This window comes from Lepidochelys olivacea (assembly GCF_965140295.1).
Source record: "Lepidochelys olivacea isolate rLepOli2 genome assembly, chromosome: 5".
Classification (NCBI taxonomy): Eukaryota; Metazoa; Chordata; order Testudines; family Cheloniidae; genus Lepidochelys; species Lepidochelys olivacea.
In genome coordinates, this window is record NC_140415.1 from 104,447,130 (window position 1) to 104,462,802 (window position 15,673).

The following is a 15,673-nucleotide window of genomic DNA, read 5'->3' on the forward strand; positions in this document are numbered from 1 at the left end:
TGGTGCTTAAAGTGTCATGGCAGCACTTTAATGAAGGCCGTGTACCGGCCCATACCAGGAGCCACTTACTTACTGGTACGGCGTACCAGCCCGTACTGGCTTACTTTCACCTCTGTGTGGATCTAAAGAGAAGTTTACTCACCTTGCAGAACTGAGGTTCTTCGAGATGTGTGTCCCTGTGGGTGTTCCACTCCAGGTGACAGTGCATCCTGGCGCCGTTGATTGGAGATCTTCGGTAGCAGTGCCTGGTCGGGACGTACGTGCTCAGCTGCTGTCTCACAGCATCGTTAGAGTCTGCCTGAGCACGCACATCCCGCACCCCCTCAGTTCCTTCTTTACCGTAGAGATATCAGAATAGTACTCCAAAGTAGAGAGGAGGAGGGTGGGTAGTGGAACACCCACAGGGACACACATCTCAAAGAACCTCAGTTACTGCAAGGTGAGTAACCTTCTCTTCTTCTTCTTTGAGTGCTGTCCCTGTGGATGCTCCACTCCAGGTGAATGTGAAGCAGTTGGTTGGTGGGACTTTGGAGTTGCAGCAGTGACAACTGTAGACAGTACTATGTGGCCTACTATGGTGTCTGCCGTGGTATCCTGTGTGATAGCATAATGTTTGGCAAATGTGTGGTCAGATGTCCATGTGGCCACTTGGCAGATGTCAGTAATAGGTACGTTATGGAGGAAGGCAAAGGATGTTGACATCGCCCGAGTAGAATGAGTTCTGATGCCCTCAGGTGGTTGGGCATTCTGAGTTCGGTAACAGGATCTGATGCAGTCAGAGATCCACTTGGAAGGTCGTTGCTTAGAGATGGCCACCCCTTCGATCTGTCGGTAGTGGAGACAAATAGCTGAGGTGATTTACAAAATATTTTAGTCCTGTCTAGATAAAAGGCGATTGCCCGTCTGACGTTGAGGGTATGTAGTGCCACTTCTTCTGGAGCCTTATCAGGTTTGGGATAGAATGCAGGTAATTATATTGGTTGATTAAGATGGAAGGTAAACACCACCTTCGGGAGAAATTTAGGGTGGGATTGCAAGGCAACCTTATCTTTAGAGAAGGTTTGTAGGGAGGGTAGGCCAGCAGGCACTTATTTCCCCTACTCTTCTCGATGACGTTATGGCAACTAGGAAAGCTATCTTCATAGATATCGAAGACCACGAAGGGCTCGAAGACCAGCTAAGGGCTCAAAGACCACAAAGAACTAGGTTGAGATTCCAGGTGGCTGCCGGTGGCTGAATCTCAGGGTAGAGATTTTGCAGGCCCGTGAGAAAGCGTTTTATTGTGGGGTGGGCAAAAAGTGAATATCCGTCCAGTAAGTCACGGAAGGTGGTAAGGGCCGCGAGGTGTACTCTCATGGAGCTGAGCAAGAGCCGGTTATGTTTTAGTTTCAAAAGGTAGTCTAGGATGTTAGGGAGGGTCATGGCATGGAACGTCAAGCGTTTATGGGAGCACCAGACAGAGAAGCATTTCCACTTTTACAGGTAAGTCTTACAAGTGGAGTGTGCAGGAGGACATATCGGACCTGCTCAGAACAGGCTAGTTCGTGGGTTTGGAACCATGAAGGAACCACGCCATCAGATGAAGTTTCTGGAGCTGCGGATGAAGAAGTTGGCCCTTGTTCTGAGACGGCAGATCTGGTCTGTTGGGGAGAGTCCTTGGAGGACGGATGGACATGCATAGCAGGTAAGGGTACCACGTCTGTCTGGGCCAAGCCAGGACAATAAGTATGACCTGGGCCTTGTTGTTTCTGATCTTGCAGAGAACCATGTGTATCAGAGGGATCAGTGGAAAAGTGTACACAAGTGAGTTGTTCCACAGGATGAGGAACATGTCCCCTAGCGATGCAGTACGAAGTCCCACTCTGGAGCAAAAGTAGGTGACATTTGCGATTCTGGATTGTGGCAAAGAGGTCTATCGACTGGGTGCCACAGCGGGAGAAGAGGTGTCGTAGTATCATGGGATGTAATTCCCATTCATGTTTCTCGGAGAAGTGTCTGCTGAGTGTGTTGGCGGTAGTGTTGTGACAGCCGGGTCGGTATGAGGCAGTATTTTCTATGTGGTGTTGTATGCACCAATACCTAACCGGATGGCCTCCATACATAGGGAGCGCGATCATGCTCCCCCCGTCTGTTGATGTAAAACATACATGCTATATTGTCCATTAGGACCCGGATGAATTTGTTCTTTACAAGGGGGAGGAAGTGAAGACAAGCATGTGTGACTGCTCTGAGCTCTAGGAGATGTATGTGCAGACGCGTCTCTGACAGGGACCAGCGGCCCTGTGTCCCCCCAGGTGCGCTCCCCAACCGATCAGGGAAGTGTCTGTGGTGAGCATGAGTGTCGGGGAGCGTTGCTGGAAGGGAACACCCATGCATAGGTTGTCTGATTTTGTCCACCATTGTAGGGAGGCTAATACGTTCGCTGGAAGAGTTAGCATCATGCAGAAGGTGTGTCTGCTGGGTTTGTAGTTGGAGTTTAGCTAACCCTGAAGACATCTCATGTGCAGCCTGGCATACTTGACCACGAAGGTGGTGGCTGCCATGTGGCCAAGAAGCTGTAGGCAAATACTTGCTTGTATCCTGGGGTGAACGGAAAGCATGTGTATGAGATGTGTAATAGCTAGGAATCTGATGTGTGGGAGCGAGGCTCTGGTTTGAACTGACTCCAGGTGAGCTCCGATGAATTTGATCCGCTGTGTGGGTGTCAGGGTGGATTTCTGAAAGTTTATTTGTAGATACAAACTGTAGAAGAGGGAGATGGCGAAATGGGTAGCTTGTAATGTCCCGTATGAGCTGCCTTTGATGAGGCAGTAGTCTAGGTAGGAGGAAAGTATAATCCCGTGCCTGCGGAGGTGGGCCACAACTATGGCTAGGGTCTTGGAGAATACCCTCGGTGCTGTGGAGAGTCCCAGTGGGAATACCCTGTAGTGGAAATGGTTGTGTCCGAGTGTGAATTGCAGGAAGCATCTGTGTGCTGGATGAATGGATATGTGAAAATAGGTGTCCTGTAGGTCGAGGGCTGTGAACCAGTCCCCTTGTTCCAGCGTGGGTATTATTGTGCCCAATGTGACCATCTTGAATTTCTGGACACGTACACATTTCTTTAGTCGGCATAGGTCTAGTATAGGTCTCCATCCCCCGCCCTTCTTTTGGGTCAGAAAGTAGTGGGAGTAGAACCCTTTTCCTCAATGTTATGTTGGCATAGGTTCCATTGCACCTATCTGTAGAAGATGAGCCACTTCTACGCGAAGTAGGTGCTCGCGAGAGGGGTCCCTGAAGAGGGACGGGGTAGGGGGAAGGGTGGGCGGGTAGCATAGAAAAGGGATGGAGTAACCTGACTGAACTATTTCCAGGACCCAACGGTCCTGTGTGACCTGCTGCCAGGCATGGTGGAAAACCTGGAGGTGGTGGCCAAATAAGCAGTGGAGTCAAGGGGTGGTCGCTCAAACCCTCAACCAACACTTCAAAATTGCTGTTTGTTTCCCGATGGGTGGGAGGTAGCTGGTTGAGCCTGGTTTTGTCTGCACCTAGGAGGTTTAGCATGATTCCTGGCTATATCATATGGTCTGGGCTGGGGCCGGTGATATTGTTGTGTGTGTGGCCTCTGATAAGGTTGATACCGTTGTCTCCTGGGGATGGACGAATATATGCCCAGTGTACACCGGGTTGCTCTAGAGTCTTTCATAGTGTGAAGGACTTTGTCTGCCTTTTGGAAAAAAGCTTATCTTTATCAAAAGGTAGGTCCTCCACTTTGGTCTGCAGGTCTTTGGGGATACCGGATGCAGACAGCCAGGAAGATCTGCACATAACCACTGCAGTTGCAGTAGTGCGGGCTGCTGCGTCTGCCATGTCCACAGATGCTTCTAGGGCCATCCTGGACACCAACTGGCCCATGACAAGAACTGACAAAGTCTGCTCTTCTGTCCTCATGGATACAGGAGGTAAAATCAAAGAGCTTATTGTAATTGTCGAAGTTGTAGCTTGCAAATAGCGCAGAATAGTTTGTGATTCTGAATTGCAAAGTGGAGGAGGTATAAACCTTGCAGCCCAAGAGGTCAAGGAGTTTGAGGTCCTTGTCTTGCAGGGTGGGTCGGCTGTTTTGTGGCTGTTTTGTCCTGTGTGTCGCTGTATCCACTACAAGAGAATTCGGTTGTGGATGAGAAAATAAGAAGTCTTTAGCAGGAACATAGTATTTACGTTCAGCCTTTTTGCAAGTTGGTGGGATAGAGGCTGGGGTCTGCCAGAGGGTACCAGCTGGTTCTAGGAGCGCTTCATTTATGGGGAGCGTGATCTTTGAGGGCACAGAGGAGACCAGGAGGAGGTCTCCTCCTCTTTTTGAGGAGTCTGTGTTGTGACTCCTGGACCTACATTCAGGGATGTCCTGGCTGAGTGCCACCCTTCTGAAAAGTTCCTGGAATTTCTTAAAGTTGTCCACATTTTGTGGAGGCAGAGGCATGAGGGCTCCATCTGGAGCTGATGGAGAGTTAGGAGTTGGTGAATCAGGGTATGGTTCATAGCTCACCTCTTTGGGGGGGGGCGGCTTCAGGCAATTTAGATGAAGATGGAGCTGGAGATAGAGGCACAGAATAAGTTCATGGTCTGGTGGAAGAGTCACGAGGATGAGTGGCAGGAAGAGCCGACCAAGGGTACCACTGAGGCCAAGGCATAGGATAAGAGAAGTGAGGTCCTGCCCACGGGGAGACGAAGTAGGGAAACTGAGGCTGGTGCTTGTGAGCCATGTCCTGAGGTATAAATGGTTCTGGCGGAGGAGGAGAGGCAGGCTGGGAGAACTCTGCCCGCTGCTGCATATCGGGCTCGCTGTCAGTGAAGGTAGCCAGGTCAGGTGGGGAGAGCGGCTGGTCAAACAGTGAGCACTGGTGTCAAGGAGTGGAGAGTCAGGCTTAGGGGCCACTGAGATGTGGTCCTGATTTAAGAATTACTGCTGCTCCCTGGGCTGTGATCCAGCTGAGCAAGATATGTGATCAGAAGCACGTATTGACTTCTGCTTTGCTTTTGTGGGTACCGCGGGCTACAAACGGTGGGCTGTTTGTAGGCACCCTGCAGGTCTGCTCCTGCTGCTGGAATGATAGGCAGGCTCGGTGCCAACGTTCTTGTTGGCACCAGGGCAGAATGCACTGTCGGCACCGGATCTATTTTTGGTGCCAAGGAGACCGGTGCCGAGGAGACCTTCCTGCTACGGGAAATCGGGTCCCTGCCTCTGTGTTCCGCGGGAGCTGTGGCTGAGGTGCTGGGATGGTTGGAGGCGCCTGCCTTCGGGGCTGTCAGCACTGCAGGTAAGGATCTCGCAGGAGACTCTTTACCCTTTTGAAAGTCTCTGCAAGGAGACAGTTGGGCTTCCTGCCTCTTCGCCTGAGAGGGTGAAGCCATGCTCCCAACTGGTTCCGACCTGGCCAGGAAGCATGAGGGAGAGGGTTTGCTATTGCCCGTCTCCATAGGCGGCTGTAGGGATTTCTCCATCAGGAGCATTTTCAGCCACAGGTCTCTGCCACGACGAGGCCCTGGTTTTCAGGCTGGCATAATGGACACACTTGGCAGGGACATGTGTCTCGCCGAGGCACTTCACACAGCGTGAGTGTCCGGCAGACCATGGCATAGGCTCCTGACAGGAGTCACATTTTTTAAATCCTGAAGACCCTGGCATTATTGCACTAGGAATGCTTGGGTAGAGTGTCTCAATTGGAGACAAACTTGAGGAAAAGAATAAAGTTTTTTGTTTTTTTTTAAACTAGTTAACTATTCTAAAGGAAGGGAAATAACTGGGATGTTTCTAACTAACTATTTCTGTGTCTTTGTACTTATTTCCTTTAGTGACCAGGGAAGAGGATCAGAACTGCCCCGAGTCCCGTCTTCAGCCGAGGACGGTTGAGAAGGAACTGGGGGGTTGTGGGACGTGCACGCTCAGGCAGACTAATGATGCCGCAAGACAGCAGCTGAGCACGTGCATCCCAGCCAGGCACTGCTACCAAAGATCTCCGATCAACGCCTCCAGGATGCACCGTCACCTGGAGTGGAGCACCTACAGGGACAGCACTCGAAGGAGAAGTTTCCAACCCTGCTGATGAACCATGCGGGTATCAATATGGTTCCCCATGATTAATTCTATTTTTTCAGTTTTCTTTTTAAAAACCTAGGAAATTACACACAAAAAAACATGTTTAAGGAACACTGAGGTTCCAAATTCAACCATTCAAAAGTTAAGAAATGCCATCATTAAGATTGTCCATGCAGCCTCCTTGTGCATATGCACTATGATACAGTTTTTAATTCCCTGATCATGTACTATCTCTTTCACAGGATTCCTGCATCATTCAATGTACAGGATGTACTGTGTTCTCAGGATGAATCAGAGTTATGTAGTGAAGGAGGCTGTAATACCCCTATCTCATTTGTTGCAGAAGTTGAAAGATGTGCAGTGAATGAGGCAAGGAATTGCAGGAAGAGAAAAAAAGGTCTCGTGATTAAGGCATGAATGTTACCCTAGAGAACTGGATTCTATCCATGCCTCTGCTGCAGAGTTCTTATGTGATGCTAGTCAAGTCACTTCATCCAAACTTCTCACAGATGTTCACTAACTGTGTGTTCTTGGATGCCCAAACTGAGACCCTGGGGATTGATATACAGAAATACTTAGCATTTATAGCTGTACGTGAAGTCAATGGGAGATGTGCTTTGAATATATAAAAGGCTGTATAAAGCGAAGTAGTCTGAAAAATCAGATCTTAGAGGTGTCAAGTTGGGCACCCAAAGTGGATACTTTTGATTTTAATCTCTAGGTATCTCAGTAAAATTGGGATTATACCTCCCCTCATCTCACAGGTGTACTGAGAAGGTAAATTAGTTAATGCTTGTGAAGCACTCAGATACTATAGTAATAAATGCCTGAGGCTACACACTGAATGAGGATACAACAAAATATTGAAAAGCAGCTCAGTCAGTGAACACCATCAATTCTGTGCACTGAATGAAAACAGGATTCTATGGAGGGAAAAAGTATGTGATGATGTAATTATAGACTGTATCATGATGTATAAGCGCAAGGAGGAAGAATTAAGGTTGCACAGGCTACCTTAATTTTGAAATTTCCTACATTTTGGGTACTTGACTGCATAAACAGCATAAACATCACCGCAGCATTCTTTTCAAAAAAACCTCAGGTGGAAGGGCTAGTAGGCTTAATTCAGTGTTTCATTTTTTGTGATAATATTGCCTTCTAAGTTGTTGCAAAGTTTTTGCCACTCAGCTTAAGGGAAAATGCCACTAATGAAACCAGAATACCTATCTTTTGATTCCTGTTGTCACATCCTCATAGCTAATTGCTGGTTCTTTTTCAAGAGAGGCATGTAAAACAACACACTTTCTACTACTAAATATTTTGAACAAGAAAAAGAATGTGGGAAAAAAGCTGTGCCCTTTATGGTTTTTGCAGGTGGCGACTGAAGATAAAATTTGGGTCTTTCAGGCACCTGGTCTGCAAATATTTATGTATGTGCTGAAACTTTAAGCGGTGTGAATAGGTCCACTGAAGTCTATGCACACTGAAGTTAAACATGTACGTAAAAAAGAATCAAGGATTTGGGTTGATTAACATATATGGGCCTGATTTTCAGAACTGTTGACCAATTACTGTGGCACTCTGTACCTCAAAGCAGCACCCTGGAACCCACATATTCATGCCATGTAAGGTTTCATATGAAAGGTCATGATCTGCTGAAACCCATTTTTCTGCCAAAATATGTATATCATTAGTGTATATGAAGTTATGAGATTTTTCTGCATGCCTGTTACTGAAATATGCTGTAAGTTTGCTTGTGACATACAGAGGAGGCGACTGTGACATTATATAATTAAAATATGACCATGTAGATCAGGGGTGGGCAAACTTTTTGGCCTGAAGACCACATCGGGTTTCGGAAATTGTATGGAGGGCCAGTTAGGGGAGGCTGTGCCTCCCCAAACAGCCAGGTGTGGCCCAGCCCCCGCTCCCTCACCCTGCTTCTCAACCCTGGACGCACCTCCCCCCCCCGAGACTCCTGCCCCATCCAAGCCCCCCTGTTTCCTGACAGCTCCCCCGGGACCCCTGCCCCATCCACTGCTCCACCCCCACACTCCCTGTCCCCTGACTGCCCCCGGAACCTTTGCCCCTGACTGCCCCCCACCACCCCATCCAACCCCCATCTCCTTCCTGACTGCCCCCATTCACCCCCCTGGTCCCCACACTCTGACAGCTCTGACCCAAGCCACACCCCCGCCCCCTGACTACCACCTTGAACTCCCCTGTCCTCTATCCAATCTCCCCTGTTCCCTGCCCCGTTACCGCGCTGCCTGGAGCACCGGTGGCTGGCGACACGGCTACACCAGGACAGGCAGCCACATCACGCACCACAGAGCACTGGGTCAGGCCAGGCTCTGCAGCTGCGCTGCCCCAGGAGCTCGCAGAACATTGAGCTGGCAGCGCAGTGAGGTGAGGCTGCAAGGGAGGGGGAACAGCGGGGGAGGGTCTGGGGGCTAGCCTCCCCGGCCGGGAGCTCAAGAGCCGGACAGGAGGTGGGATGTGGCCCACGGGCTGTAGTTTGCCCACCTCTGATGTAGATCATTGTTGCTACCACTGTTATATAATTGCAACACATCTTATACAAAGTGTGTCAAGTAAGGTGTTTATGGAAAGGTTCTGATTTGTTGATTATGATTATACTATTTGTATGCATGTATCATTTTGTATTTGAAATTATGAGTATTGGCTGTATACCTATATTTCAGATACGTTTGCTCCTGTGGTAACACTCACAAGGTATTTATCCTGCACGTCTTGAAGGGACTATACAAGTTAAATGGCTCATCAAGGAACACTTAACTTAACACTTAACTCACAAGGGACCATGGAAGAAGCCCATCCACACCTGATGTACTTCTAACTAGAGTACCAGTAATGGCTTCTGCTATGACTGAGCGACAACATGCATGGATATGTGACTTGCCCTTGTGACTCCAAACACCATCTTGTTACCTGTAATGTTCCACAGTGAGAACAATGGGTTTCCCTTCAATTGCCAAAAGCTATAAAAGGTCCTGGAAATATCTCCATTTTGCATCTTTCCGGCTCAATCCTCTGAACTATGAACTTATGCTAATGGGAGCATTCTAACCAAAGGACTGAGGACCTTCCAATGATTTGGAAGCAACCAGAGACTTAACAAGCCAGCAGTTTATTCCATCACTGCTACAAGACTGATCCAAGGACTTGGCAATTATAGTGTGTATTTGATTTATTTAACCAATTTTAACTCTCACCTCTCTTTCTTTCTTTCTTATAAATAAATCTTTAGATTTTAGATACTAAAGGATTGGCAACAGCGTGAGTATTGGGTATGATCTGAGTATGTGGCTGGTCCTTTGGGATCAGAAGAACCCTTTTGTTTGATTAAATGGGTTTTAAATAATGATTCATCTTTAAGTCTAGGGTCTGGGTGTTGAATCCAAGACTGGAATGCTTAAAGAGACTGCTTTTTTGACTTATTGTTAGCCAGTGTGGTGACCCAGAAATTTACTTTTGTTGCTGGTTTATTATATCGTATGGGAGAATAACCAGCAGTTTTGGGGGGGTGTCTGCCCTATTTCTCAGCAGTTTGTCCTGAATTTGGTATTTTCAGTTGTGACCCACGGAGGCACGGTGACAATGACCTCTGCCCAGCTAGGGTTGCCAGGCATCTGGTTTCCGACCGGAAGGCCCAGTCGAAAAGGAACCCTGGTGGCTCCAGTTAGCACTGCTGACTGGGCTGCTAAAAGTCTGGTTAGTGGCGCGGCGGGGCTAAGGCAGGCTCTCTGGCTCCACGCAGCTCCCGGAAGTAGCTGGCATATCTGGCTCCTAGGTGCAGGGGCGGTCGTGGGGGCTCCGTACACTGCCCCCACCCTGAGCTCTGGCTCTACAGCTGTGGGGGCAGCATCTGTGGGCGCAGGCAGCATGAAGAGCCCCCTGGCTCTTCTGCCTAGGAACCAGAGCCTGGGACATACCGGCCACTTCCAGGAGCTGTGCAGAGCTGGTCCTATGTTCTTAAAATAAAAAATATTTTACACAAAAAATTGTGTAATGGAAGGTGAACATATTTTATTTACATGAGAAAACAATGTCTCCTTCCTGTTTAAGCAATTTAACTATTGTAATTTCTCTGAAACAAAATTATTCAAGCACAATTTTTATTAGAGTAATTATGAATTTAGGACTCTTGCTCTAAAAGTTGTTGAAAAAAATGGGACATGCAATATCTAACTTTGAATCTCATGATTTATGGCATGTCAAATTTGCTTTATCAGATCTTAATATTCAGAATTCATAAAAGCTTGACTTCTATTTATATGCACTATTATGAGAAAACAGCTGAATGCATTCCCCTGCCTACTCTGCTCTTGAAGCTTTTAATTTTTTTTTTTAAATCAGCCCTGAGCTCAAATCTTATAAAACAAGTACTGTAACAAACCAGAGCAAATCTTTTCAGGCAAATTAAAAACTTCGTTTATTTCAAACTAATGATAAGATTTATCACTTACACTGTTAAGAAAAATTGAGTTGGCAAATCATTACAGATGAGGATTTATGGTCGCTGACTTGAAAGTGTCTTTATGTTCTGTTCTTCATTCTTTTAAATTATACTTACATGTCTGGCAGTAAATTTTATGAAATCTGTGATTTCATACTCACTTTGGTATTAAAACTATGAACAGAGAGCAGTGAAACTGGGAAACATTTTCTCATGTTGTTCCTCCTCATGGTATTCCCTCCAACTTGATGTTAGAATTATGCTTGAAATATTTACCAATATGTATTTGTAATGTATAGTTTGGGTACTTGTTTGTATTTTGGGCAGGTTGTGGCTTTTACAAGGTATGAATAATAATTTGCTCAGCCACTGAGATTCTTTTTAAAGCATCTCCCCAATAAGATCTATCCTGATGAAATAAAGTTCAATAAATAATACTGTAATTCCTATGTCCACATTATGATTTTGTACAGCTTGAAGTGTTTCTATATTGCCAGATATGTCTCACGTATATAAAGCAACTTCTGAAAAAAATTCTGAACTTTATGTATTTATTTTACAATAGGTCTATGTGCAAGGATAACAATACTCTTATGATTATCAAAGTGCCTCACTTTGCATATTTCATACCCTTAAAACAGGCTTGCAGAGCCTCACTTAATTAAAAAAGACTACCACTATATTAATGAAATGCTATAAATATTTCTTAAGTACATATTTAGAGCACAGGGCACCAGGAGAGCATTATAAAGGCACACTTTACCCTGCCATATCCAAAAACTTTAGCAGTATTTCCACTATACCTCCTTTCATATGTACATATTCTTGGACAGGACTCCTCTTTTTCAGCCCTGCCTGCATACTGGTATTAAAAAAAGATTTCCTAGTAAGGTTGTACTGCCATTATTGACAGGTCATAACTTAGTTAAAATAGTTTTAAAACTCATTGGGCTCCACATTATCTGGAAGACATTTTAGATAACTTATGTCTTGTCTACACTGGAATCAAAACTTGACTAGCTGAAACAGTTTTTTAAAAACAATAGCGCAGGCAGGGCCTTATTAATATTTAATTGTGAATTAATATACATGTGGATAATGTGCCAAGAAAATATAATTTTTGTGGCATACTTGACATACTCCCCCCCCGGACTTTTATCAGTACCCTTTCCTCCTCCATAATCTAACACTTCTACAGATGCTAGTTGCAATTCTAGTACCTAATACTAGGAGCATAACAAAAATGTTTAGATATAGGTAGTGATCTAGCATCTAGGGTTAGTTACTAGGCATTACCATTTAGAAATTCTATCTGTGACCCCTTCTGGGACACTGCATCTTCACAGAAGAAATGGTTCTATTTGTGGGTTTTCCAGAATGATTATAACTTACGTAAGGCCTTAGTGCTAAGAATACTACTGATGCCTTTCTTTAGGTAAGAGATATAAAAGAGTAAAAAGACAGTCTTGTAGTTACAGGAGCACTCCAATCCAAGTGAACATGCATACATAAATCATGATTTATAATAGAAATGCTGAAAGACTTTAGCTGTAGTAGCACAAGAAAACAACACTATTATAGTTAGCATTCTCTTTGAGCTCTCCAGTCTAAAGTTCATGTACAGATAAGAGTTAAAACTTAAAAAAAAAAAAAAGATTTCACAAGTCTGGCTTTTTTCAGACTCAGAGTAAATCAAGCAAGGTCTCCCTTATACAAGGATATGCAGTGTCACACAACATGTAAAAATGCAACTAATTATACCCATGGAAACTACAGGTTTGTTAATATGTACACAGTATTACCTGTTACATGAATCACTATTAGTTTTTCAAAGCATGTTCTGTATTTTTTCCTTGACAATCTTACTTAAGTATCTCTCAGCAACGCTATGTAAGGCTGTACATAATTAAATATATATGAAAACATTTACTGCTACAAAAAGCAGCACACACATTTGAGAATTCTATCAGATTAATTCTTTGGATCTGCTTGTCTGTGGTGGGAAGAAAATAAGAGAGTCACTCCTCATTAATTGCAAGCATAACTTCTAGAGTCACAGCAAATTGCAGTAGGAGATACATGCTCTAAAGACATTTAGATTTCAAGTACATAGAACAAAAATTGAGACATTTACCTGAAATTCTGGCACCGTAGGCTTTGTGACACCTTTCCTCTTCTTTGTAATTGCTTTTTTAGATATGGATTTTTTTCCTTGTAAGATTAAAAGAGAAAAGCTTCATAATGCTGTTTATTGCACTTCATTAAATAAAACCAAATTACATACAACCTTGAAAGTTAAATTATAACTAACAGATGGCTGATGGTGAGTCATGTAAACATAATGAATCAGAACCAGACTCAGCAAAAGCAAACATTAAACTAGAAGTACTTGTGTGCGGGGCAGCCTTATTTCAACAATGAACAAAACCACTATAAACGCCAACACACACCAAATGAAAATTAAGGTATTACTGCAAGAACATTAGTAAACTATGAAAGAAACATTCACACTACCATTGTGAAGGGGGTGGGGGGAATCCATAATTTAAACCAGAAACAAATAAAAAAACAAAACAAAAAAAAACTTACCTACAAAAACTCTTCTCTGATGTTAGTATCCCACATTGATCCACACACTATGCCTGGGGCCCTGGCATGTGATATTAAGTGTGCTCTCAGAGCACAAGCAATTTCTAGAAATCACCTCATGGATACACTGGAGTTACCATACCAGAAGAGACCACTGCTTAGTCTAGTCTAGCAACCTGTACCTGGCAGCAGCCAAAACCTAATCTTGCTTTAGAATAAGGCAAACACATTCCCCACAATGCATTTCCTGCCCAACTGCACAATGTAATGATATGGAAGAAAAATTCCAATTCAACTTTAAAGGCAATCAGTTTACCCTTGAAATATCAGGGATAATATTCCTTGTAACCTCTCAATCTAACAAAATAGCTATAAATGTTACATGTGGGCAAGATACTCAGGGATAAATTTCTTTATTTCTACAATCACATACAACTGTACATATTTAACATCTCTGACCTCTTCATTTGCACTCTAACCATTAACCCATCTCTGCCAAGACTACTATTACTATTCCAAACCTCAGAGTAATTTCAAAAAGCTGCAAATGAACAAAAATAACCAAATAATTTAAAAACAACCTACCACATAAAGTTCCCTTTTCCCCCCTCTAGTATGGATCAGGTAAAAAATTACCAAATTCTTCTCATTGACTTGCCTGGAGTAAGTGTTTCGGGTTTTATTATGAGGTGATTAAAATTTCATTACCCATATTTTGGTCCATATTTTTCCAAATTTGGTTTGATAAATTTTAATTACTATTTTAGTGTGCAATATGCTTTGTAGTACAAATACAAAGATATGGCTCCTGTTACGATGTATCCAGAACAGCATAGAAAATAATAGTGAAAATATTATTTATATATATCAATGATAAATTGTCACCTGGAATACTCTGTTAGGGAATATTCTGTTCTCATCACATTATTTCAAAAAAGATATAGAAGAAACAGAAGTGGTCTAGAGATGGGAGACAAAAATAATTGTGGATGTGGAAAGATTTCCATCTGAGAAGAAGCTGAAAACTGCTGGGATATTATAATTTAAAAAGAACATGAATAAAAGAGGACATGACAGACGAACACAGAATAATTAATAGTATAAACAAAGACTAAGCACTCCTACTTGCTATAGCAACATATGAACAAGGGGACATTCAATTAAATTGAAAGGTGACAAATTACACAACTATTAAAAGGAAATCCTTTTTTTCAAAACACATAAAGAATACGTGGAATTCATTGTCACAATGTCTCATCGTGGCCAACTGCTTAATAGGATTCAAAAACAGATTACACATTTATATGGATAATGTGAACATCCACAGTTACATAAAAATTATATATATTTTAATATGAGGGATTTATAAACCTTGTGGAATCACAGAAACGTAACACCAGAGGTACCTCAAGAGGTCATTTAATCCAGTCCCCTGCACTTAGGCAGGACTAAGTATTATCTAGACCATCCCTGTTAGTCTAACTTCTTCTTAAAAACCTCCAATGACAGCCACTCCACAAACTCCCTAGGTAATTTGTTCCAGTGTTTAACTACCCTTACAGCTAAGAAGTTGTTCCTAATGTCTAACATAAATCTCCCTTGATAAAATTTAAACACATTACTTCTTGTCCTGTCCTCAATGGATAAGGAAAATAATTTATTATCTTCCTGACAACCTTTTATGTAACTGAAGACTGTTATCATGTCCCCGTCAGTCTTTTCTTCTCCAGACTAAATAAATCCAATTTATAAATCTTTCCTCATCAGTCATGTTTTCTAGATCTTTAATTAATTTTGTTGCATTCCTGTGGACTTTCTCCAATTTGTCCACATCTTTCCCAAAGTGTGGTGCCCAAAACTGAACACATTACTCCAGTTGAGGCCTTATCAGTGCTGAGTAGAGTGGAAGAATTATTTCTTGTGTCTTGCTTACAAGACTCCTGCTAATACATCCCAGAATGATGTTTGCTTTTTTTGCAACATTATTACATTGTTAACTCAGATTTAGTTTGTGATCCACTATAATCCCCAGATCCTCCTCTGTAGTACTTGTTTCTAGGTAATCATTTCCCATTTTGTATTTGTGCAACTGATTATTCCTTCTTAAGCAGAGTACTCTTCATTTGTCCTTACTGAATTTTATCCTATTTATTTATGTCCAGATCATTTGAATTCTAATCCTATCCTCCAAAGTGCTTGCAACCTCTCCAAGCTTGTATTGTCCACAGACTTCCATAGAGTATTCTCTATGCCATTATCCCTATTTATGAAGATATCTAGAACTGGACAGAGGACAAATCCCTGTGGGACTCTATAATGGGTCCCCCCCCAGGGTGCCACCTGGAACTGGTGTACCACTGAGCCCCCTGACCCACCAGCCTGGGCTCCCTCTCACAAGGTACTGCTATGACAAGCTGCCAAGTCCTCCAGCCTGCACTTTCACCAGCATACATACAGATAGGGACACACCCAGCTGCAGCTGGGGCTCTCTGCAGGCTCTCTGACCAGCCCCTGCATAGGAAGGCCACAGC

General features: G+C 43.7%; 1 protein-coding gene across 2 annotated transcripts in view; it reads right to left on the reverse strand.

Annotated features, from left to right (window-relative positions):
* Nucleotides 1-15,673, reverse strand: part of BRD10 (bromodomain containing 10) — a 107,487-nt gene that overhangs the window by 30,931 nt on the left and 60,883 nt on the right. For both annotated transcript variants that reach the window (XM_084629104.1, XM_084629103.1), the window contains one exon: nt 12,688-12,764. In XM_084629104.1, the coding sequence (XP_084485230.1) occupies nt 12,688-12,764 (77 nt within the window). The remainder of the gene's footprint in view (nt 1-12,687; nt 12,765-15,673) is intronic.